We start from the raw sequence: 26,413 nt of genomic DNA on the forward strand, positions 1-26,413 counted from the left end.
TTCGGTCCCCAAGATTTGTCCCCCATGATGTTGTCCTTGGCTGGGCTTTCTCCTAAACTGACTCCTTTGAGAAATTCATTTCTTCTCTTTAAGCCATCACCTCTACATGAATGATCTCAACTCAGCTCAGATATTCTGGCTTCACTCACTCACTCACTCATCCATCTGTGAAATATTTATTAAATTCTTACATTGTGGCAGGCACTAAGTAAATAAATTGTGTTCCTCAACACTGTAAAAATACAACTCATAACCCTCTAGAGAGGTTATGAGACTAACTAGAAACTGTGACTAACTAGAAGACTAGCTAGAAACTGTGAAGTTATTTTTGATGAACCTCTTTCTTCAATTCCTATATTCATTCTTTCATTAACTTTCATTTATTTTTTAAAAGTACCTTGAGCGATCAGTTTTTCTTACGGGCTTCAACATAATCCAAGTTGCCATGTCCCTTATACCTTGGTTATTATCTTTGCTTCCTAATTGGTCCCCTATTTTCTTCAGCTTGTACAGTAATATTTCTTACTGCATCACTCTTACTGTTCATAAACATTACAAGCCCAAACATCTCCACCTGGTTTTTGAGGCTTACATAATCTAGACCTAGCATACCGTGTAAATTGTGTTCCCAAGAAGCACTTTTCTTAAACAGCCAGAAAGTTTCCCCGCAGACATGTATTATTTTCACTTCTATGTTTTTGCTAATACTGGTTTTCTTATTCTGTGATTTATTTTTTTCTCTGTTGATGTTTTTCCCCTCTCAAATGGAACTATAAGCTCTTAGAAATCAGGATCTATTTTTAATTGTTATTGAATTTTATCTATTCCAAAATGCACATTTTTTCACACTATTAACTTCCCTGAAGTCAAGATGCATCTTAATTAACATCAATGGTGTCAAACATTGTAACAATGTAATTGGCAGTACTTCCTCTTTCCTGGTGTTACATAAAATAATGGTGTGTCTTATAATCAATGGTATCTTAAATTTAATGAAATACCATTTTTTGGTAACTTCACAGCCGTTGGTGAAGTATTAAGCTCATTGCAGATACTCCATAAATGGTTGTTGGTTAATTTAGCTCCTGGTTATATGGTTTTGAACCACAGACGTGGCTGCAATAAAGATAACCTGCATACCCAGCATGTTACTAATTTCAAAAAATGAAAGCAAAAATAGTTTCTTTTTTTGGAGTGGAGGTAGAAAATATAAAAAGGAATTAGTAAGTGTGTGGCACCTACTTTTTTTTTTTTTTTTTTTTTTGGCGGTACGCGGGCCTCTCACTGTTGTGGCCTCTCCCGTTGCAGAGCACAGGCTCCGGACGCGCAGGCTCAGCGGCCATGGCTCACGGGCCCAGCCGCTCCGCGGCATGCGGGATCTTCCCGGACCGGGGCACGAACCCGTGTCCCCTGCATCGGCAGGCAGACTCTCAACCACTGCGCCACCAGGGAAGCCCTGGCACCTACTTTTTAAAAAATGTATATCACAAAAGATTGAACTTTGAATTTCTGAATTATATCCTAAGCTCTTTTGCTCCAGACTTTGGAAAAGACCTCACTTGTTTTGGGCTATATGAGATCCTTAAATATCACCACAGACATATAAATAATTAATATTTGGAAGGAAATACAGAAAGTTCCTGCTTCTGTTTTGTTGCTTCTTTTGTTTTATTACTATAACCATGCATATATAAGCAAACTATGTTTTGTAATCAAAATGCTCCAGTAACAAATTCATATGAGGCATTGTATTCATAAAGAAAACTTGCATTCAAACTTGTTTTAACTGAACTAATTTTTTTAAAAAATGTCTTTAAAAAGATTGCAAAGGGAGCAGTGTTATAACCATGCATGGAATTTGGTATATTTCTGTATTCATTTCAGGCTGTGTCTGTGTTCTCAGTGAAATGCAGAATTGAGACTATTAACTCAGCCAAAAATTGTAATGCAAAATGGATTTTTGATTATTTATAATTTTTTTACCCATATAAATCATATCTGAGATGATAAAGATTAAATATTTCCATGGTGATTTTATTATGTGATATGTCAGAATGTGTAAATGTAGTGGGATGAATGTGGGCCTTGGGATCCAACAGATCTGAGATTGAGTACAAGAGTCACTGCTTACTAGTTCTTTGCATTTCAATTACAGTTGACCCTTGAACAATGCAACGTTAGGGGCACTGAGCCACCAAGTAGTCAATAATCTGAGTGTAACTTTACAGCTGGCCCTCCGTATCCATAGTTCCACATCCGGGGATTCAACCAACTTTGAATTGTGTAGTACTATAGTACAGTATTCATTGACAAAAATCTGTGTATAAGGGGGCCCTTGTAGTTCAAACCTGTATTGTTCAACTGTCAACTGTACTTTATCCAAAAGTGAGATTCTTGTGTTGCTTAGAGATAATACTAGGAAAATGCATAGCATTTGGCATAGACACTTTAAATCTGTTAGGAGAGAGAAATTATATGGTGGGCATGGGAACAAATTCCAGGATATATTCAATTCACATGTTCCCCTTTCCCCAGACCCCTTAGTCCTTGTAAGGATGTGCTCCCTCTTCCAGGACAATCCTTTACCAAACCTGTCCCAGGATAAGCAATGCCTCTCCCATGGGTGGGTTCCTACCTTCTTCCTCTGGCCTGGGTCTCCTAACAGTTTATTTCTTCTTTTTCTCCTGCCAGAACTCCAACTCTTCTGCACTCAGGCTAGCTTAATGAAAAGGAATTTTTCCCTTAAAGGACTTTTTAGATAACCATATAATGCAGTAGAACAAGCATTAGATACTAAGTTAAGAGACCAGGGACAATGAGTGATGTGACATTGGGCAAATCAGTTTACTTCTCTGGACCTTGGCTCCTCTTTTGTAAAATGAACAGCTAAGTGGGATAGAGTCTAAGAATCAGCATGTTAGTATACAATGCTATTGCAGGCATGTTAGTATTACAGTATTATAAGCAGGGACTGCAGCTGTTAATCTGTAATCAACAATTCTACTCATCCATTACAGAATGATGTGGCGCAAAGAACATGGCTTTTTGAGTAAGATGGAACTGTGTTCAACCATCTTTGCTACTAGAACCTAACAAACAAATACCACCTCTGTGTCCAAAAACGAGACTAACTTGCACATTAAATGTCCTGTTCTGTAAAAATGTGGTAGACATTACTTCCCTCACTGGGTTGTCATGAAGATTGAATCAGATAATGTTTGTTTAGTGCTGGGACATAGCATCTGGTCTTGCTGAGGGGGCCTTTAATCTAGTGTAAGAGCTCAGTCTCCATCTCACCCATCACTATCAGCAGCATATGACACAGCTGATCACACTGTCCTTCTTGAAACACTTTATTTATACCCTCAAACCTCTCTTTCTTTTCCTCCTACTTCCCAGATCTCTCCTTCTTTGTCTCCTTTTCTGGATCCTTCTCACCTTCCTGACCCCTAAATGAGGGCACATATCAGGCTTCTCTATCAACATTCACTACTAGATCGTCTCATTCAGCGTCATGGCTTTAATTGGCATCTTTAAGCTGATTACTCCAGAACTTACTTCTCCAGCAGAGATCTCTTCTATGAAGCCCAGATTCATAAGTATAGCTTCCCACTTGACATTTCCACTTGGTAGACTAATAGGCATATTAAACTTAACATGTCCCAAACTGAACTTTTCATCTCCACACCATCCCTTTCTTGGTAAATGGAAAATCTACTTTTCAGTTGCTCAGGCCAAAAAACTTTGGAATTATCCTAATTTTTCCCACATCTGTCTACGAATAAATCCTCTTGGCTTGGCTCTCATATATATCTAGCACCTGACTATGTCTTCCCTCCCCCTCTACAGCCATTCTAGCCCAAGTAACTGTTGTCTTCCATCTGGGCCAATGTAATAGCCTCCTAACAAATCTCCCTGCTTCCATTTTGCCCCCTCTCCTCACAGCAGCCAGGAAGATCCTTTTGCAGCATAAGCATAGTACCATGTCACTTATCACAGACTGGGTATCTCTGGAAGTGACTGAGGTAGTGTTTAGCATGCAAGACTTTTTTAAGGAGTGCTTTGGGGATCAACATTTGTAGAAGGGAATGGAAGGGTCAGGAGTGGACAGAAGTCAAGAGGTTATGCAGGTCCAATGACAGTCTTGGCCAACCATATGTTGGCCTTTGAAGCTGGAAGGGCCCTTTAAAGTTGTCTCAAGTTGGGCTAAGGTAGCCAGGCCTTTATATTCCCTCATCAATCAGTCTTGGTTATGGTCTGTTCCATGAAGGGTACTACCTCAGGCAAGGCAGCCCTCTGTAGCTGAGGCAGTCCCTGAAGGGATCATGACCAGTCAGCCAGCAGCACTCCCAGACAGCAGGTATTCATTGAACGGGGAAATGGGTAGCACAACACAGGATCCACCACTCCTCTGTTCTCTCTGGTGGCTTCCCATCTCACTCAGAATAAAATCCAAAGTCTTTACCATTTCTCTTTGACCTCCTCCTCTCCCACCACTCTTCCCTTCAATCACCCTCTGAAGCCACATTTGCCACCTGGCAGTTTCTTAAACTTCCCCAACTCTTACCTCTCACCAGTATACTGCTGTCTTAGCACTTGTGGTTCCTTCCACTTGCAAAGCTCTTGTCCCAGGTATCTACAGAGCTGGCTCCTGCACTTCATTCAAGTCTCTTTTCAAATTTCACTTTATCAGAGGAGCCTTCTCTCACCAACCTATAGTGAATAGCACACTGCCTTTTCACTCTGTTACCTTATTTCACTTAGTTTTTCTTTTTAGCTCTTATTTCATGACCTAACATAGCTATATTTGATTTATTTATTGACTGTCCATGTCCTCCCTCCATTTGGATATAAGTTCCAGAAAAGAAGGGACTTTGTTTTTATTCATTGTTGTATCACCAGGGACTGTAACAGTGCCTGGCACATGGTAGATGCTCAATAAATATTTGTTAACTACAACTATTTTGGGGGCAGGGAGTATTCCATAGTAAACAAGAGCTAAGGCATTGGATGGAAACAAACCTAAATTTTACCTGTGGGTCTAAACTTATGATCTGTGAAATGTAGGATATGTTATTTGCACTCTCTGCATTTGAGTTCCCTCAGCTGTAGAACTGAGCTGTAGATGATTTAATACTATATACATAATAAATTTGTGATGAGAGCAAATGGGATAATGTGTGTAAAACATCATTAAGCACCTGACATATAACACTAAGAATCAAAAACTGCTTATAAGCACAGGACCTAGCATGTAGTATGTGCTCAATAGCTGGTAAATTTTTTGATCATTTTATGATCAGAATTTATCATTTTGTGATAAATACACGGAATGATATATGAGAGTTAGAGTTGTTTTTGATGAACACGTGATATTTAAATGATGCAAAAAAGTTCTTCAGTTCTTCATTTTAGAATGCCCTGTAGCTAGTCTGGGCTGATTTATCACTCTTTTCAATATGGAGAAATTTGGTTTATTTTAAGTCAGTTTCAAATACAACAAAAATTTTAATAAATTGTTGTGAATAAGTGTTCTCTAAGTGCAGCTTCACTTTATACATGTGTTTATACATTGTGTCTAAGCCCATATAAAATTGCATTTTAAGTGGGGTAAGAAAATTTTCTATTTAAAGGAATCTTGTGACTTCTTTGGTAAAACATATCATCCTTTTCTAATCAAAATCGTTCTATAATTGAACAATTTTGTAAACTTGGATGTTTGCATCCGCAATTTCTGAAATTATGTATGAAAAGACTTGCGGCCAATGCCTCTCATAAACAGAGTGTATATTTATTGCATGAAGACTTCTGCAGTTTTACTGATAATGAAAATGTAGGCGAGAAGTCAGGGGGAAAAATGTACTAAGCTCTTATTAACCTGCAATATAGGAACATAATTAGAAAATTACTTTCGCAGGTTTCATTTAAATTGTTACCTTACAAGTCTGCACAACAGTTTTTTGTTTATGTTTTTAATCTAGTAAATGTTCCTCTTGGCAATAACATCAGAAAGAAAGAGTGTGAAACACATAGGAAGCGAGGAATAACTTTCAACGTCTGCTGTAGCCCCCCGGATTAGCCTAAAAGCAGGCGGACAGGCACGGTTCTGCACAGTAGGAAGGTTTGCACTGTGACTCCGCAGCTGTACTAGAGCAGGAGGGATACCCAGGTCACCACAAGAAACACCGATCGAGCATATCCAGAAAACCACTGCTTTTAAGGAGAGAGGAAATGTCAGCCTTCTCTCCCATTAAGTCTTATATTTTATCATTGGGTGTGAATAATAAAGCTAGCTTTAAATAGCAACAGTAAGAAAACTCTTTGAAGGGTAATTAATTTTCGACCAACCGGAAGGAGAAACAGCATCCAATCGGCGCCCGTTTCTCAGTGGCCAATCAGATTTCCCCTTACATTGCAGCGCTGGGAAAAACGGAGCTGGACTCTCGAGACTCCCAGCGTGTGGCTGATACAGTTACCTGCAGGACAGTGAACTACTGAGGCTGCATTTGTTAATTGAACATTAAGAGACTAGCAGTTCGGTCGTTCACTGTGCTGGCTGGATTTGCTTGTGTTTGTTCTTAGTCACTGCTCATGTAATGCACTCCCTTAACCAGGAAATTAAGGCATTCTCCCGGAATAATCTCAGGAAGCAATGCACCAGGGTGACAACGCTAACTGGAAAGAAAATTATAGAAACATGGAAAGATGCCAGAATTCATGTTGTGGAAGAAGTAGAGCCGAGCAGTGGGGAAGGTTGTGGTTATGTGCAGGACCTTAGCCTGGACCTGCAAGTTGGTGTTATTAAGCCATGGTTGCTCCTGGGTGAGTATATTGATTTGCCACTAAGTTATTGAGTTCATTTAACTATATTAATTAACGTTTTCCTCCCTAATAATAATAGTCTGTACTATCAGCTAAACTGCTGGAAAATTGAAATGTTTCCTTTTTTGGATATGGAACTTACTAGCTAGCTACACTAGCTAGTCAGGGATGTTTCTGCTCTACTATATACATAAGAGGCATAGATTCTAGTAACACATAGCATCTGGTATTTGAATTTCTAAAAGCTTTCTTCCTGTTTTTCTAACTTCTCTGGAGGATAACACATTGATGTTGTATTTTCTTGGATAATAAAAGGATATAGCCTTAAAGATTATCAAAGTAAAAATAATGCTTTTATTAGGCAAAACTACAAGTGACAGGGGTTGAAGTTATAGAAAATATTTCAAAAGGCAAATGCTTTTTTGCCTGCTCTGGGGTTGCAAACCATATGGAGTGCATGCCTCCTGTGGCCACATGTGTTCATGGTGTCTGTTTTTGTAGTGTTAAGGAGAAGGTGGACTGATACTTTATAGCTATGAATCTGATGGTTTATGATTTCTTGTATTATGGAAAATACAGATTCCCTATACAAAGCATAATCCACAAATAACAAATGTAGCACAGTTATAAAAGTACAAGCTTGTTAGCTTGGCAAGAATATGATATGGTATTCTTAAAAAATAGTCAACAGTGTTTTAAGTAGGTTTGAATTATTTTTGATTTGTGAATAGAGAAATTAAGACTTGGAAAAATCAGTGATTTGTTAGTATTTATACAGCCAAGCCTCTCCGGAGTAACAAGAGAACTGAATTGGGTGTCAGAAATGGCCAGGTATTATGTGGAGTGCACATAGCATCTCACTCCTTTTAAAAACTGTGAAGCAGGGATCATCAGCTCCATTTTACAGATGGGAACTGGATTTAAGATTGGTTAAGTAACTTGCACAAGCTCAAGTCTGATACACTCCGGCTCTCCATTGTTACATAGACTGACTCAGGGAGTCCAGGCTTTTAGCCATGCTCTACGTAAAGCTAGATGAGCTAGTGAAAGTCATTTATTCTCTTTGGTCCTCCAGAAAAGCCATCTGTAAAGCTGAAGTAACAGTATGTGCTTATCTTATAGGGTTGTCCTGAAGTTGGAAAAGGTTTTTGAAACATATCAATTGCAATATACATATGAGTTGTTATTGTATTATGTATTATATGAATTGTTACATGACCTGTCTTTTCACCAAATAAATATATCCAATTAATTTCTGCAGCCCTGTGAAAAAATGAAGTGGGTCATTTAGTCTGGAAGGTGCACCCAGGATTTGCACAACATTTCTAGGAGAGGAAATATAGCAAGGCACATGTTTTGGTTATTTGGCTTCCATTGTAGTGATAATGGTTTAAAATAATTATGGTAGAATTAAAAAATATCATTCACCCTTTCAGAGTTTTCATGAACTTCACTTATTTTTTTATCTAGACTTATGCAAAGTGAGCTGATCAAGGTAGTGTTCTCAGATTGGCATTGGAACCCTTCCAGGATCTTGAGCGAGTGCTGGGAGGGACTTCTGAGACTAGTCCTTATATGGTCGCCTCTTTGGACCAGGAAATGGGATAATTTCATCAGGTACAACCTCCTTTCTTCTGAGAGGTAGATAGACCTTCTTCTGCCCAGTTACAAGCGACTTATTCTGAGGGACCTATGGATGGTTACATCTAAAGTTCTTCCACGTGAATGATGCAGGGGTTGTTTCTAGGTTGCTTCAAAGAGCTTCTTTCATCTATTCAAAGCAACACAGCTCCCACCTAGCACTACATGAAATTAAATTTTGTTTTGGGTGGGAAATAAAGAAAATAGAAAGCTGTCAAAATACAATGTCTTTTTTAGTTAGCTCATAAATTCACCCAAGCTTCTGCATTTCAAAAATCTTACATAGGCCCTTGAACTACCTAACAAGTTGATAAAAGATCTTAGTCAGTGAATATTTTTGTCCTAGGTTTTGCAAATTATATTTTTACAACAAAAATCACTAGGACTTTTCTTATATCCAACTTGATTTGTAAAAGTGAAAAATTCCATTTCTCTTGGGTAGTTAAAAGGGTACAGTTATTTCTTGTTATGTCCATCCTGTTAAGAAATCCCAACTGGTCACATTTTGAGATCTTTGCTTCAATTCTAGGTGAAAATCTTGGGATCCTTTATAAGGTTGTAGAGGATTTCTGATATCCTGGAAGCCCAGTATTTTTAGGAGGCAAATAATACATTAAATTTGTATAGCTCTTAATTTTGTAAAATTCTTTCACAAATATTATTTTACCTTATTATTTTATCCTTATAGGAATTTATGCTCCTATTTCTATCCATTTATGAATGTTTACTCCTACAAATTTTCTCAAAACATTTCTCTTTGGAATATTATTTATTTCCCTTTTCAGTAATGTAATAATATCTTTTTGGTTTATTTCAGTAATAATTTTTTTGTTTAATTTTTTGATGATGAAAATAGAGATTTGTAAATCAAGACATGCTGCACCAGAATTTATGCAGTATTTAGTATTTTCATAAAAAAAGATCTCTTAAAAATAGAAACAGGATTCTGGAGATCTTACGTAGCCTATTTTTTATGATACATATATTATGATTGCAACACATTGAACTTGTTAGAAGACCCAACTCCAGTAGCACGTAATATACTTTCTAAATCAGTTACTTCATCTGTAATATTTCCTTAATAATTCTTGGCCAAGGTCTTGAATATTAGTGGTTTGTGTCATTGTAAAATATAACTGTAAATTATTATTATTATTATTAGACTTCTTTCTTTAGTTGTAGTCCTATTTATCAACTTCTTTTTCTGTTATTTAAAAAATTGCCATACTGTTAAAATTGACTTGCTATTCAGTTCTATTAAGTTTAACACAATTATAGATTCATGTTGCCACTGTTAAAATCATAAAATTATTAAAATTGATATTTGTTTTAAAATTTCGATTAAGATAGTTTATAAAAGGATAACATTCTACTTTTTCAAAACAAAGGTTTAAATAACACATTGTTATAATGATTTATAGTGTTTATTTCTTTTAATGATAAGTGTTTTTCCAACAAAATTTTAACGCAAGACTGCAACACAAAGCAATCATTTAAAATTGGAGAAAAGCTGAGTTTATGTCTAGAATTTAGAGAGAATTAATGTGAACTGAATACTACCAAGTATTAGATGAAACATACAAGCCAATTACCTGAAGTCCATTTGTGCTGACTAAAATTATTCCCCCACATGATTAAAACTCATGTAATTTTCCTATTGTTTGAAAAGGCAGTGATACAAGTTGATTTTTGGTCTCAAGAACACTAAATTTGTACCAATATATTCATATTCTGGAAGTCATTTTCAAAATATGGCAGCCAACTCTGGAATATAACTGACCTGTTCTGTTTGGTGTGTGTGTGTATTTAATGGAAATAATGAAAGTATACAGGTTTGATAAATATAATAATGATAGTTTTGGATAGAAAAGAAAGAATTTCATTCATGCATGTTTCTTTTTTTTTTTTTTTTTCTATTTTAAGAAATAGGCCGTGTAGAATTATTATTTAAAAGATAACATGCGGGCTTCCCTGGTGGCGCAGTGGTTGAGAGTCCGCCTGCTGATGCAGGGGACGCGGGTTCGTGCCCCAGTCCGGGAGGATCCCACATGCTGCGGAGCGGCTGGGCCCGTGGGCCATGGCCACTGAGCCTGTGTGTCCGGAGCCTGTGCTCCGCAACGGGAGAGGCCACAGCAGTGAGAGGCCCGCGTACCACAAAAAAATAAACAAACCAAAAAAAACAAAACACAAAAAAGATAACATGCATATTAAACCACCAAATTTCAGTTAACTTATTTGAACCCATTTCTCCCCCTGGAGATGAATAGGACTTCCTACAGAAAACTGAGAAATTATTTTTAAATTATGAAGTATTTCAAATGTGTAAAAAATTACAGACTACACTATAACAGACAATTACATATCCACCATCCAGCTTTAACAAATGTTAATATTTTGATAGGCTAACTTTTAAGTAAAGTTGAATGTAGACTCAGTAAGGAGCCTGTGAGCTTCGTATTACCAAGAGAATATTGGCCAACCAGCATACTTGCTGGCCCTCCACCTACCTAAAGTCACATAATAGAAGCTGGCAGATTTCCCAGGTGGATAAGGTGAGAAAAGTGTTCTTTATAGAAATGGAACTTAATTCAGGAAAGTAAAATACTTGAAATCGTAATATAATAAATGCCCTATCTTTTCAGTTGTGTCACTCACTTTATTTTAACTAGTTGTTCTCATGTATAATAACCTTGCTTATTACCTAGAGTCATTTTCCAAGTGTGAGAGCTCTAGAAAGCCAACTTTGACAGGAAGAAACTGGAAAAGGATACAGCCCTAGTGGTACACAGAACGTGGGTGGAATTCAATAGACCAGCAGTGTTTGCTCTAAGCTACTGGGTGTTCCCAGACCAGCTGGCACTAAATCATTTTGTGGGTGTCTTTTTTAAAATATCCTTTTTTAAGTTACAAAAGAAATAGATACTTATTGTAAAAAGTACATATGAGCATAAAGAAAAAATCACCTATAATCCTACTGTTAACATTTTATTCTGTATACTTCCTGTCCATTTTTAAGCATATACATAGTTTTTGTTTTTACAAAAATGGTTGATGTTTTGTAACCTGCTTTTATCACATAATATATTGAGAATATATTTCCATGCCATAAATATTCTTCTACATTTCTCATTTCAAAGGGCTGTATATATTTTCACTACATAATTGTACTATCTTTAATAGAACCCAACCCCATCATTGGGTTTGGTTGGTTTTTTTGTTTGTTTTGTTTTTATAGAGTTTATTTTGTATTACAGACAACACTGTGAAGAACATCCTGATAGCTAATCTTTGCAATATCCAGGACTTTTAGGAAGAATTCCTACAAGTCAGATTTCAGAGTCTAAGAGTATATATATAATGAATATTTTTTGATGAATATTCCTGAATTATCTTTCAGAAAGTTGGACTGAGGTCCTCCCAAGTTGCATTTCTTAAAATAAATGAATAGCTAACAGAGTTGTTGCAAAAATTAGATTAAAAGTCAGGATGATTATTTTTATATTCAAGGTGATGTTATTTATTTCTTATAGGGTCACAAGATGCTGCTCATGATCTGGATACACTGAAAAAGCACAAGGTAAAAGGAAATGCTTCCTGTGTATAGGAAGTATTTTAATTGTTACATTTATTTAGGAAAAACTGCATAGGTCCATTTCAGAGTTGGATTGGTGAGATTTGGCTATAATTTTAATAAAGTTACAAAAATTATTGCACTTAATTCAAATATGTGAATTTGTAATCCATCTTTCCAGTTTTATTTTCTCTCAGTCTCCCTTTACATTTCCTCATGAACCTGACTTTGGAGGCACTTCTTCCTGTTTCTGCTTATGTAGTTCCTCTGTGTGGAATAGACCTTCCCCTCTTCTCTTCTTGTCCAAGATTTACCCATGCCTTGAGTCCCAACTCACATACCACTTCTTCCCCAATGCTATCTCTTCCCACCTTCCCCCACACAACTGATGTGATTTATTACTTATTTCAATATTTACTGAAAAAAAAATTATCCATCAACTATTTTGTTAAGCAAGATTTCAGGGTCATGGAATTGCTGTGGTTTGAGGAATGCAAAAGGTTCTTGTTCACATGAAGTTTATGATTTGAGGGGCAGAGAGGGAAGAAAGACAAATAAGCAGCTACAGTACAGTGTATTGTATGTGTTGATGGGGATGTGCAGGTGCTATGGGAGAGCATAGGAGATGATGCCCTTAACCCATGTTTGTTTGGGTTGGGTTGGAGATAGTAAGGTCAGGGAAGTCTTCCTGGAGGAAATAATATTGAAGTTTTGCTCTGAAGGGGGTGAGGAGGGAGCAGACAGAAAAGTGTTCAGATAGAAGAAATGGCTCTGTGAAGGCCCAGAGACAAGAGAAAGGCTGATGCTTTCAGGAACAGAAAAGAAGTTTAGTAACCCTAGAATAGAGAGTGTGAGAAAGAAGGGTACCAAGAGACAAGGCCAGAGAAGTAAGCGTGAGTCAGATCGCAAAAGTCCATGTAAGCCAGAGTAAACTGTTTGGAATTGATACAAAAGACAGTGGAAAGCCTTTGAAAGGCTTTATGGAGGGAAGTAACAGGATCAAATTTGCATTTTAGAAAGATGGATGGTTAGAGGCAGTGTGGAAAATAGGTTGGAGGATTGCTCAAGCTAGAGATGGGAAGACTAGTTTTGAGGCTGTTTGTAGCAATCTGAAAAAAGATGATGGTAGCTTAGATTAGGATTCAGTGGGGGTAGAGAGAAGTGGATGGATTTGAGGGGTTTTTAAGAGGGTAGAATTCTCAAAAGTTAATGATTGACTACTTGCAGGACAGAGTAGAAGCGGGGGGTGAAGTTGAGAAAGGAGGAGGAGTCAGAGGTGATATTCAGCTTTCTTGGGTTACTAAGTAGGGTTGGTGTCATCCCATGAGATAGGGAACAAAGTAGGGAGGAGCAGGTTTTACAGGAAAAATAACAAGCTCAATTTTGAATAATTTAAATTTCAGATGCCGTGGATAATCTCAGTAATGTTATTCAATAGACAGTGTGGGTATATGGGGTCTGAAGTTCAGGAGAGAGGTAAAAATAGAGATTCAGGAATCTTCAGCTTATAAGTAGTGATTTAAATTGTTGGAGTAGATGAAATCACCTGGGGCAAGGTGAGCAGAGAAGAAGGCCTACACCAGAACCCTGAGTAATACCAACCTATAGGGAATAGTCAAAGGAAGAAGAATCTGCAGTGGGAAAGGAGGTACTGTAAGAGTTTGTAGGAAAGTAAAAAAATTGTGGTGTCATGGAAGCCAAAGCAGAGTTCTGTGGAGGATAGAGTCAGCGGTGTCAGATGCTGCCCAAAGTTTAAGTATTGTTGGGAATGAATTACAACAGTTGGACTTTAGAACAAAAAGTTGTTACTGACTTTAGTGGGAACAGTTTCATTTGAATTGGAGGCCCAAGCCAGATTTCAAAAGATTGAGAGGTGGAGGAAATGATCACACCAAAAAAGGGCAGAAGAGAGCAGGAAGACCCATAGGTGATGAGATCAAAAGAGGGAGATGGGAGAGTTTTGAGCGTGTGTAAAGCTGATGGTAGAGAAAGGAATTGAAAACACAGGAAAGCAAGAATTGTGGCTAGAGGGCCAAGAAAGTAGGAGGCAGTGTGACCCCAAACACAGGTGCCAGAATGAGCCTCATAAAGGATGTGGGAGCACATCATGCTCTGTATTAAGAAGGTAGAAGGAAAGGCTGAATGCAGGTGTAGGCGAAGTTGTTAAATTTGATGGTAAGATTTGATGGAAAGGGTTCCTATGTGATGACTTGTCTTTTTACTGTAAAATGGTAAGTGAGGTGATCTACTGGGAGTCGGGAAGAGATGGTAGGGTTGAAAGTTATTAGGAGAGTAGGGAATGTTTGAAAGAGCTGGTATGGGGAATGAGGGAGAGAGCCTACTAGGGAAATATAGTTGCTAAGCATCATTAAGGTTCAAGAGAGGTTGGCTCTCATGAACTAATGGTGGCATGAACTGCAGTATTGTGTGAATTTTTTCCAGCAGTGCTTAGCAGTCTGGGTATAGAGGGGACTTTTACCAGTCAGGTGCAGGGGAGGTAGACCATGGACTATAAGCTGAATAACAAAGGAAGTGAAGGCAAGAGGGGGCTGATAGATCAAATAGAAAGATCAAGGAGTTGATGGTTTTTGTGAGGTGTAGAGGGAATAACTGAGTGGAAGATGGAAAAATAAGAGTGGGATACCTGAGTTAATGGGATCAGAGCTGGATCAGTCCTGGGCATTGATTGGTCTTGCAGAGGTGGTGAAGGAGAGTGGTGATGAAGGTCATTGGCGATGAGGTCGTCAGGGACCTGTTAAACCCAAGTGGAAATTGATGTCACCCAGGATAATGGTAGGACATGGGGTAGGACCCAGAAAACTGAGGGTCAGGTGCCCAAGGAATGCAGGGTATAAGATGGAATAATCAGCTTGTATGAATCTCAAAAGAGCAAGGATTTTTACTGGAGGGTAGAAAAGAAGTGACTTGAAAGAGGCAGGGAGTAGCCAAAAGAATGCAACCCTGCCTCTCACCCACGATGTAAGTGGGGTGCTAGGCCCTTTTCTAGTTGCAGGAGACATAGAAATGAACAAGCAGTAAGGTCCTTGATTTTAAAATATATTTTCAGATGAGAATACATTCTCTGAAAGAATTGAAACAAGGCAGTGAGAGGAGTGGCAGGGGAATAGGCCTCTGAGGGTATTATATTTCAACTGAGACCTTATGACAGAGTCAGCTGTGCTTAAATCAGGGAAAGAGCCCTTAAGGCTGACAGAACAGCAAACGTGGAGGCTCTTGGAAGGAACAAGTTCAGTGTGTGTTCCTCCCTTCTGGTCTCATAACACTTTGTTCTTCTCCTGTAGCTCTTACCACCTCTACTTTTTATTATTACTGTCAGTGAACATGTTTTCCCCTCTATTATTCAGCAGACTTCTAGAGGATTAGAGACCCTGTCCTACTCATCTTTCATCCCACAGCTCTGAGAAAAAAATTTGATTAAATTGAGGCTGAAAATTTTATGTGATAAACACTTGCAATTAATTTCTTCAAGGAAATACTAACGAATTCATTAACTAATTTGATATGTTTACTAGTCAATGTACTTATTTGTGTTTAAATTGGACTCCCCTTGTTTTATTATAATAATAACTGCCTGACAATAAGAGACAATGGCCTGAAATTGCATAAGGATATGAGAATGACTGTATATCCTGATAGGAACCCTCTTAGATCAATATTTCAACATAAGTAGAACATGTTTTAGAGTCTTGCTTACATGAATAAATTAATATTTCTCAGGGTAAAAATGGAAATTAGAAAAACTGATAAATCTTTTCATTGGCAAGTGTTTTATTATCTAGCCCCGTTATGATACACTAGTTCAAATTCACTTTCATCCTGGTGATGTGAACCCAGCTGCTGTTTAAAAGATCATTCTGTCTCTGTATAAAAGATCCTGTTAGATGCCTGGAAGAAGCAAAAGTAAGCTGAGCAGCTGAATAGAGGGTTTCTACAAAATCTTAAGGATGCTGTAAAACAAAATTATTGATTTAAATGCATGACACATTTCAAAGGGATTTCTCGGGGTTTAAGTAGAGTGCAATAACTAATAGAAATTCTCTTGTGGCAGATCATTTCAGAAATTTCTATAGGTATTTCATTATAATGTTTAGATATGGTAACAAGAGTTGTTTTATTAGTAAGGTACTCATTGAATGCCTGGTGTATGCCCAATAAAGCATGGAGGAAACCAAGTGTAACATAAAATATTCCAAGTTGTTTACTGCAGCACTGTTTATAATAGCAAATTTATTGAAAACAACCCCTATTTCCATAAGTAGGGAATTGGTTAAATGACCAATAGTCCACCCACATGATGGAATACTATATGGCTTTTTTTTTTACATCTTTATTGAAGTATAATTGCTTTACAATGGTGTGTTAATTTCTGCTTTATAACAAAGTGAATCAGTTATACATATACATATGTTCCTGTATCTCTTCCCTCTTGCGTCTCCCTATATAGCTTTTTAAAAGAACACACAAAAAATGGTCTCTAGATACTGATATGAAAAGATCTCCAGGACATTTAAAAAAATTAATTAATTTACGTATGGCTGTGTTGAACCTTCATTGTTGCATGTGGGCTTTTCTCTAGTTGTGGCGAGTGGGGGCTACTCTTCATTGCGGTGCGCGGGCTTCTCATTGCAGTGGCTTCTCTTGTTGCGGAGCACGGGCTCTAGGTGCACAGGCTTCAGTAGTTGTGACGTGTGGGCTCAGTAGTTGTGGCTCTCAGGCTCTAGAGTGCAGGCTCAGTAGTTGTGGTGCACGGCCTTATTGCTCTGAGGCATGTGGGATATTCCTGGACCAAGGCTTGAACCCATATCCCCTGCATTGGCAGGTCCAGGACATTTTTAAATAGGGGGAAAAACCCAAGGTGTTGCCTTTGTGTAAGAAAGGGAGTACATAAAATATTTGCATAAAGATACTCTAAAAGAATATACAAGAAACCAACAAAGATGGTTACCATATGGATGGGAGATGATGGAGTGGAAAGAGGGTGAGAGCAAGACTTCTTAATGTTTCTTTTTTTTTATAATGTTGTGCTTTTTGAACTAGTTCAAAAGATAATTTTTTGATAATGCCTAAATGTGAGGATTAAGTGAGTTAACCTGTATGCCTAGCACATACTACGTACACAATAAAGGGGCTATTCTTATTATCCCTATTATAAAGGGCATCACAAGGTCAGCCATTGTTAGGACCTCTGTAACTGCATTTTGGAAATATGCTTGATTACTTGAAGGGTTTTAGGCTAGGTCCCCATCACCATCACCACCATGACCTGAGACTCAGTAGAGTTCTTTTCAAGCATGATCGTTCAATCAATATATATGTAAGTTGCATTTCCAAGCAGCTAAACTACCTAGACATTGGGTAGTTTAATGATCCACAATATTTGTAAAGCACTTTTACCTTTCAACAAGTTTCCCCAAGATTCTCATTGGGTCGTCTTTGTAATCCTGTGATGTATAGGGAAGCTATATAGATACAGATATATTCTGTAAGTGGTCAGACCTCATTTTTGGTCTTTTGGGAATGCAGAATATAGTTCTAAAGGTAAGGCAAACACATCAATATTATAAAACATTGGCACATCTATTAATTCAGGGCAGAATCATGTAGTCCTGGCCAGAAGTCCACTTGGAGTGAGAGAGTAGCTTGGCACAGTCAGGTGGGACTTCACTGGGGAAAGCAGAAGGACATTTCAGACTGTATCTTCTAAAACAGTTCTTCCCTTCTTTCTAGGTTCTTCCATCTCCTCTCTATGTAAGAGTGTCTCTTGAGAAGATTTGGGGTTTTTTTCTGTTTTCTTCTTTCCACAAGGCAGTTAAGTTAGTAAATAGCCTGTGGCCTTCTTTTCATGAGGCCTAGTTCCCTGAGTGTCTTAATACTCTTTCGATTGTGGACCACAGAAACCTGAGCGAGGAAAGAGAATGTGTATGATGATTTAGGGGGCTCTCTGGAACCTGAGGGAAGAGAGTGGCCATGCCAGAGAATAGAAGGCCATCCAGGACAGCCTCTCTCTCCCACTGGCACATGGCTCCTATCTGTACATCTGTGTTGTTGTTCTCATTTGGGAGCAGAGATCTTTCAGCTTCCCTGAGCACTTAATAGAAAACGGCTGTTCTTAAATCTCCCGAGTTTGTGGATCATTCTAGCTGTCTCACACACCTATTTTTTAAATTCCTTGAGATAATCTGCTCAGTCTAGCTTAAGTCAGGCGTCCACCCGAAACCAATTAGCTGTGCTTAGGGAAGGAGTGGGACACAGCCAGAGTCATAGCTGGGAGGGTAGTGGGGGCAAGAGAGGCAGGCTGGACAAGTACTCTAAAATATGATGAGACACAAGAAAATAGCAAGGTCAGGCAAACCCTAAGATCCAAACTAAGAGAGACAGTAAGTTCAGTGAGAAGCATGTCCTGATAAGAAACAGGGACTCATATTTCTGGTCTGTTTAGACTTTGGATTCTTTTAATAGACTTTCCACATGGCTCCTTCCATTTGCTTGGTGGACTCCAGGAAAGGAGCCTGAATGTATAGATGGATGAGGAGGTTGCTTATGTGTGCCATTTAAAAGAAAAATCTTTCATGACCATCCCACCTTTCAACCAGACTAATTCATCAGAATTTCTGGGTTTGAGACCCTGTGGCATTGATATTTTTAAAACACTTACTGATGGTTCTATATGCAGCCACACTTGAGAACCACTGTACTTACAAAGAATACAAGAGGAAAATAGGGAAATAATTATTGAAAGGGAAGTTGTGTGCTACTGATGCACTTCCCTTATGTAAGTTTTTATATGGACATTAATTGATTTATTCAATAAATATTTTAAGTACTTTCTGTGCTAAGGTCACTGCTCACTCACAATGCTTACTTACAATAGTGAGTAAGCTAAACCTGGTCCCTGCTCTCATGGAGTTTCTAGTACAGTGAGGGAGATAAACAGACTCTCAGTGGTAAGGGCTATAATGAGGCAAGTAAAGGGTGCTTTGGAGGTATATAGAAATAGCACTTCTGGTAAGGGATGAAGCAGTCAGAAAAGGCTTCCTGAAGGAAGTGTTATTGAGTCATGCTTAAATTGTTTATTCTTGTTACAGCTCTCAACATCTCAGTCTCTGTTTAATTAACCTAATTCACGAGAATTTTAAAAAATCATCCTTTTTTTTCTCTTTAAGGTGACTCATATTCTCAATGTTGCATATGGAGTTGAAAATGCTTTCCTCAGTGACTTTGTATATAAGAGTATTTCTATTTTGGATCTACCTGAGACCAATATCCTGTCTTATTTTCCAGAATGTTTTGAATTTATTGAACAAGCAAAAATGAAGGTAAGTTTTTTTTTTAATTAATTAATTTATTATTCATTTTTAGTTGCATTGGGTCTTTGTTGCTGTGCACAGGCTTTCTCTATTTGCGGCGAGTGAGGGCTACTCTTCATTGTGGTGCGCAGGCTTCTCATTGCAGTGGCTTCTCTTGCTGTGGAGCACGGGCTCTAGGTGCATGGGCTTCAGCATTTATGGCACACGGGCTTAGTAGTTGTGGCTCACGGGCTCAGTAGTTGTGGCTCGCGGGCTCCATAGTGCAGGCTCAGTAGTTGTGGTGCATGGGCTTAGTTGCTCCGCCACATGTGGGATCTTCCCGGACCAGGGCTCGAACCCGTGTTCCCTGCATTGGCAGGCGGGTTCTTAACCACTGCGCCACCAGGGAAGTCTGTAAGTTTTGTTTTGATCCACAGTTCTTCAGAAGCAGATATTTAAAAATATGGGTCCATTATCCAATATTTATTCTTTCTGTAATGAATATGTAGGGAACAATTATGAAATTTCCCCTTCAACAATATTTCATTAATTCCTACAACTATTTAGTTTTCCAGTTGCTCTTTTTTCAGTGAAATATTTACTTTTAACTTTAATTTCTCATATTCCTATGCCTTCCTGAGAAATATTCGGATTTAAAATTTTCTGCTTACTGAATTTTCCTGTGTACATAGGTATTGCGTTGGCCCAAAAGTTCTTTCCGGTTTTTTGTAAGGTGTTATGGAAAAACCCGAACGAACTTTTTGGCCAACCCAATAAGCAGGTTTCCTTTGATAGTTTCTAACCACCTGCCCTCTGACCACTTTGCAAGGTAATCAGGTGGACTGTGGGATAGAGGCTGCTCTAGTCCTGTTAGTGTATTTATGAAGATTAATATTCCTGAGATTGTATAAAAATGCTGATCAGAAGCTGTCCATTGGTTCCCTGACTTTAGAAGACCAACAAAAAATACAGTACTTCAATCTTGGTACTGATCCAAGGCAGGGCTTCCAGGCTGGCTGTTACCAATAATTATACCTTGAAATGACATCATTTTTAGTCAGTATATAATTCTTACAAAATTTATGTTAGATAAATACATGGGAATGTAGAAGCACTTACAGAGAAAAGTTAACTGTCCTGGAGCACCCGACAATTAATGACAGTTAATAGAATCCAACTTAATTAAATTCTGATGATCTCCCTTCTACCTTATCTCTTTCCCTCTCTCTCTTACTTCCTTTCATTTAGTAATATTTATTGAGTGCCTTAGGTGCCCAGCACTCTTCTCGATACCCTTCTCTAGATTACTGGAAAAATGTAACACTTTTCTACCTTATTTAATAGCAGATATTTGGATGAAAGAAAAGGAGGAGATTTTCTAATTCAGAGCCTAGTATTGGCCAGTCTGTTCTCTTGTGAAAAATTTTACAGACTCTAGATTGTCACATTCCAGTGTGCCAGCTAACAGTGTTAGAAATAAAAGTGACAATGTTTCTGTATTAGCTGCTTTCCTAAGGAGATGTAGAATGTACGTTAGACGGTAAAGGAAAAATGTAGACATCATCCATATTCATATTAGAAGATATGCACATGTTGCAAGTAAAAAGTGAAATGGGTAATAGTTAATAAAAATGGTCCTTAGTTTGGGTTTCTCAAAACACAGGACCTGAGCCAAGGATTAAGAGCTGATGCTTCATTTGAGAGGTGCAATCCCTAGGCAGTGAGAGTGAGAAGAAAAGGAAGTGACTCAGGTAAGGATGAGAAGCAGTGTAAGATGATGTGTTTACCTTGCTGAACACAACTTCACAATGAGCTGACAGCGAAATAGCTGGGTACTTGGTAGGGTGGTACCCAAGACATCCCCAGGCAGGGAGTCCAAAGAAACTGCACCTCAGTACAGATTTTGGGAGGGAGGGAAGAGAGAGAATTTATCTGCCTGGCCATCTGTCAGCTTCTATTTCCCATTGGTCAAAGTTTACCCATGGAGAGGTAACTAACCTCACAATTCCAGGTTGTAGCACCCCACCCCTTCAGTGGCCACCTTGAAGCCAAACCCAATGCCCTGTGGTGTGATTTGCCATCCAAGTTCAGAAGAAGCAAGCGAATCCAGAACTCAGAGTGTACCTATGCAGACTGCCATCGGGGAAGAGCCAGGTGTTCTTAGGCAAGCAAAACTTAATAGGCTTAAAGGCACAATAGGCAGTCAGCCACAGAGGTTGTAGTTGAGGTGGAGCAAGCTGAGGGTGAGATGATGGCATCAAAGGAATCCGAAGAGATGCATAAAATGTTTCTGCTACAAGATGTATTTGAATTCTGTAATATGTTCTAATTTCTCAAGCCTTATGATTTTTACTGAAATCTTAGCCTCAGCCAATATTTCCTTACCCTGAAAATTCTTTATTGTTTAGATTAATACATATTTAGTTTTAGCAATAGAAGTCTTGAATTTTCTTCATTTTTTTCTAGAAGAGATCTCTTCATGATTTTCCTATTGTATATGCACGTATTATTAAATGTGATTACTCAGTGAATTGCATATTTCAAAACTACCTTTCTAGGTCCTAGTTTGTTGTTTTCATTTTTTACATACAGCTGCCAGATGGAATGTCTTCCATTTTCCCATGTCTTTCCTCATTTCTCTCTGTACTTATAAAACCCTGTTTGTTTGGTTTCTCTGTCCTTCTTCTATCTCCGCCTAATGCGTTATTTGTCAGGTTTATGCCCAAAGGGACAGAAATACACATGAGAGGGAAGTAGTAAAGTAACCTCCATAGCCTCAAGAGTTCTTTTAGGAATATTTACTTGACCCCCTTTTTTTATGTGCAAAAGGTTTTGTTTGTTAGTATGAAAATGTGTATTTGATATTCCATGTTTACTTTATTATTTATAAGATGTGATTTTAAAAACATGTAATTTATAACATTGTAGAAAAATTGGAAAATATAGATAGGTAAAAATTAAGGTCACCCACTTCTACCATATAGATATAACCACTGTTAGTATTTTAATATATTTTTCTATATATCAAAAGACCTGAACTTGACTAAGTTCATCTGTCAAAAAATATGAATTACTTACTCTGAGAAGATACAAGGGATGTATATTGCTGCCCTTAAGGAGCTGGCAATCTAATTGAAAGGCTGTTCATAACAACACGAGAACAAAGCAAGCTGTGTAAGATGGAAATACTATAACATAATTCCTATCTATCTGCCCATAGCAAAATGGTGATTTGATTCTTTTAAGAGAATGTTTTCTCAGAAATGCAGAACAAAATTAATTTGTTTGCTTAGCAAACATTTATGGAATACCTACTCTGTGCCCAAAATTGTACTAAGTATTAGGCATACAAAAATGGCTTGGATATTCCTCCTGCCCGCCTCTCACGCAGAGAGAGACAGCCTTCTTAGAACAGAAGCCAAAGTTAGCTGGACCAAGAGAGGAGCAAAGGCCTTTCAAGCAGAGGACAACAGCAAGTGCAAAAGAAAAAATTTCTTTATAAATGATTTAATTGTCACTACTTTGAGTTCTGGAAAGGGGATATGAAGCTAGTAGTTTGTTTGGAAATACTTTCAAGGGCAATATGATACCCAAGGAATAATAAAAGGTAAATAGGTAAATTCAAAGGCTGTAGAAACTAACAGAAAAGTAGCTGTTTATATAAAGAATGTAAGAGGGAAGAAAATACTAACATTTTTAAACATTAGCTAAAACTAATTGCACCGTGTATAAGATTGAAAATAAAGCTAGTTTCATTTTCAAAAGCGTATGTATGGATCATAACATAGAGATAACTAGTATACAGCCAGGAAACATTAAAAATGACATGAGGGCACCTTTTATTAAGCTTATGATTCCAAGTTTCTTTGGAATATCTAATTTGTTTTGAGTTAAAAGAAGTTCATTAATAGTTTTCATTGGTTACTGTAATATGATTTTAAAATGTCTTAAGTCTCATAAAAAAGCCATTGTACAAAGTGAGAAAAATTCTGTATATGTAGAGTGAATATTTGCATTTTGCTTTTCTTGTACAGAAAGTTAATATCTGGAAATGACTCTGAAATATATAAATATAAATAGACAATCTTATTTACAAAGCAGAAATAGAGACAGATCTAGAGAACAAATGTATGGATACCAAGGAGGGGAGCAGGGGTGGGATGAATTGGGAGATTGGTATTGAAATATATACACTATTGATACTATGTGTAAAATAGATAACTAATGAGAACCTACTGTATAGCACAGGGAACTCTACTCAGTGCTCTGTGGTAACCTAAATGGGAAGGAAATCCAAAAAAGAGGGGATATATGTATACATATAGCTGATTCACTTTGCTGTGCAGTAGAAACTAACACAACATTGTAAAGCAATTATACTCCAATAAGAAATTTTTTTTAAAAAGAAAAAAATATATAAAAACAATTGAAATTGTCTTTTTGATATGAGGATTTAAAATATTAACTAATTTTCTTGTGAATCATCTGTGTTTCTTGAAATGAGTTACACTTGCAAATGTGTTACAATAGACCTAGGAAAGGAATTTTGCAATAGATTTATGCATCTAAGAAAACTGCCTTGTAAAAGTAAAGTAATCCAATAAGCCATAAACATAGCATTGTTAATGTGTACTTTGGACAGAGAATTTTCAGTTGTAAGGTTTTTTTCCCCCTTTCCCTGTTCCCATCTTTCTTGTGTTGTAAGAAAAGAAGAATCAAGAAATGAAGTAATTAAAATGTCTGGTTCTGTTGGGTGTGCTCACTGTTCTCTACATTTCATTTAGATCATTAACTTTTTAAAGGCCTGAGATAAGCTAACCTGTATCAATGCTGATCCATCAGATCTATCACATTCATTATTAATGCAATATTACCCCCATCAGCATTGGCCTTGCACTGTGTCCCTTTTCACTTGTGAAGTATCATTTGCAAGTTACCTGAAACGTTTTTCATTTATTGACCTCATGCTGGTGTCTAATTACCTTTTCCATTTCACATTGTCGTGAGCTATTTGTGTCATCATTTTACTACCTCATAAGTTTAACTATTTTTTAAGTCACTTCCCTCCAGAGTAAAATATATCCAAGGGAAGAAAATTTTTTCTTTACTGATAATTTTACACATAGATTTCTAAGCCAGTGATACTAGTTTCTTCATGGGAGCACTATGTGTACCTAGAATGTCTCGAGCTTTCTGTTTAGTTTATGATTATGGTTTTATTTATATTTCCACATATATTTCCTGTGATTTTTCTCTTATTTATAGACTTGTGGCTACTAAGTTACTAGGCTTTTATGTGTACTTTACTAGATTACTTTAGTTTAATAAAAGATAGTTTCAGAATTCCAAATATATCATGAAAGCATTTCAATTCTGGGAGGTGGGAAGAGAAGGTGTTGGTTAATTGATGGATTTTTCCCATTCATTCCCTACAATGAATTGTATTTTGATGATTGAGTAGATTGAATCAAATAAATCGATAAAGTGAATATTTTTATTTTATAATTTTAAGTAGTATAAGATTATATTATAGTCTCTCTTAAATGAATAATGAAGATTTTTGTTTGGTTTTATTATAGGATGGAGTGGTTCTTGTTCACTGTAATGCAGGAGTTTCCAGGGCTGCTGCAATTATAATAGGCTTCCTAATGAATTCTGAAGAAATCTCATTTACCAGTGCTTTTTCTTTGGTGAAAAATGCAAGACCTTCCATATGTCCAAATGCTGGTTTTGTGGAGCAGCTTCGTACATATCAAGAGGGCAAAGAAAGCAATAAGTGTGACAAAATACAGGAATTAGAAGAAACAACAGTTCCTGAGTTACATTCTAGCTGATGATGGACAACTGTAATTTCTGAGTTGGTCTCTAGAGCCACCTTTCCCCTTTTTGAGAGTAAACTAGTAGAAACTTCTCTCATGCTTTTTTCAAGTGGAAATAGAGGTCAATTGATTGTCCTAAGTTAGGGTATAAATAAATTTTTTAAATTATATCATGTTTTCTTTAGTATTATGTGATTAAATGCTTCTTTGATTTGCTAAGGGAAAATAACAATGTATTACCAATAATTTATTTCTGTAGAAAGAAAAGGTTTAAATTTAAAATCTATATTAAAGCATGAAAGATTAAATTAGTTGATTAAAACTTTTGGTGGTTTTCTATTCCAGCAACTGTTTCCATGGAGGAAAAACTTGAAGTGCTACTTGACTTACTATTTCAGAGGGAGGTAAATTTCTTTGTGAAGAATTTAAGATTAAAAAACAATACCTTAAGCCTCCCAAAAGAGGTAACCAAAATCTGAAGGTTTACACAATATTTATGTAGCAGTTACAATATTCACAAGATTTTTATGTCCTTTTATGAAAATGTACCCACTTTTCATTTTGATTCTTTAATTTAACTGTATTCCCGGTGTTTATTTTTAAAGTTTTTTGTATAGCTATTCTCTCTTACTTTATTGTGAGCTTATGGTTCTTTTATTAGGTGATTAGTCTCTTACATTGTATGCTTTTTATTCTGGGTCCCTAGCATTCTGTTTTTGCGTCTGACGTCATAATTATCTGATCTCCTTGGATCTGTGGGAAAGTGTTTTATACTAAAAAATCATTTTTAAAATGTGGTTTGATTAATGATCTGTTTTCTAGTTCAGTATTCTACTAGGGAACATATTTTTAAGGAAAGAACAGTTATGGTTTTGTAAGAAATTTTACATACATTTTTAAAAAGCCCAAAATCATTTACAATTTTATTTCTGGCCAGAGGCTTTGATTAGTTTTTTTTTTAATTAAGTCTCCATATTAGCAAGGCTGAACTCTGTACGTTATGAATTTGCTTAAAGATATTCTTTTAATTATTCAAAATGTACTTAAAATTAATTATAATAATTAAGATAGAATTTATTTAATAGCTTTCAAGTAGACTTTCAAGACTTAGAAAATATCATTGCCCTCTAGATTTTATTAAGAAAGTCCTGAGCTCTTCTTAATTACACATTATAGAGAGCAAGCATTTTCCTTTACATAATTTGGAAAGTGCACACTGAGCACATCTGTGCATTTGAGAAAGCAGGCTTTCT

General features: G+C 37.0%; 1 protein-coding gene across 1 annotated transcript; it reads left to right on the top strand.

Annotated features, from left to right (window-relative positions):
- Positions 1-6,596: 6,596 nt before the first annotated feature.
- On the top strand, positions 6,597-25,175 carry DUSP19 (dual specificity phosphatase 19). Its single transcript, XM_065881112.1, has 4 exons — positions 6,597-6,822; positions 11,994-12,040; positions 19,219-19,371; positions 24,921-25,175. The coding sequence occupies exons 1-4, from the start codon at positions 6,597-6,599 to the stop codon at positions 25,173-25,175; spliced, it is 681 nt and encodes a 226-aa protein (XP_065737184.1).
- The last annotated feature ends 1,238 nt before the right edge of the window (positions 25,176-26,413 follow it).

This window comes from Phocoena phocoena, chromosome 7, assembly GCF_963924675.1.
Source record: "Phocoena phocoena chromosome 7, mPhoPho1.1, whole genome shotgun sequence".
Taxonomy (NCBI): Eukaryota; Metazoa; Chordata; class Mammalia; order Artiodactyla; family Phocoenidae; genus Phocoena; species Phocoena phocoena.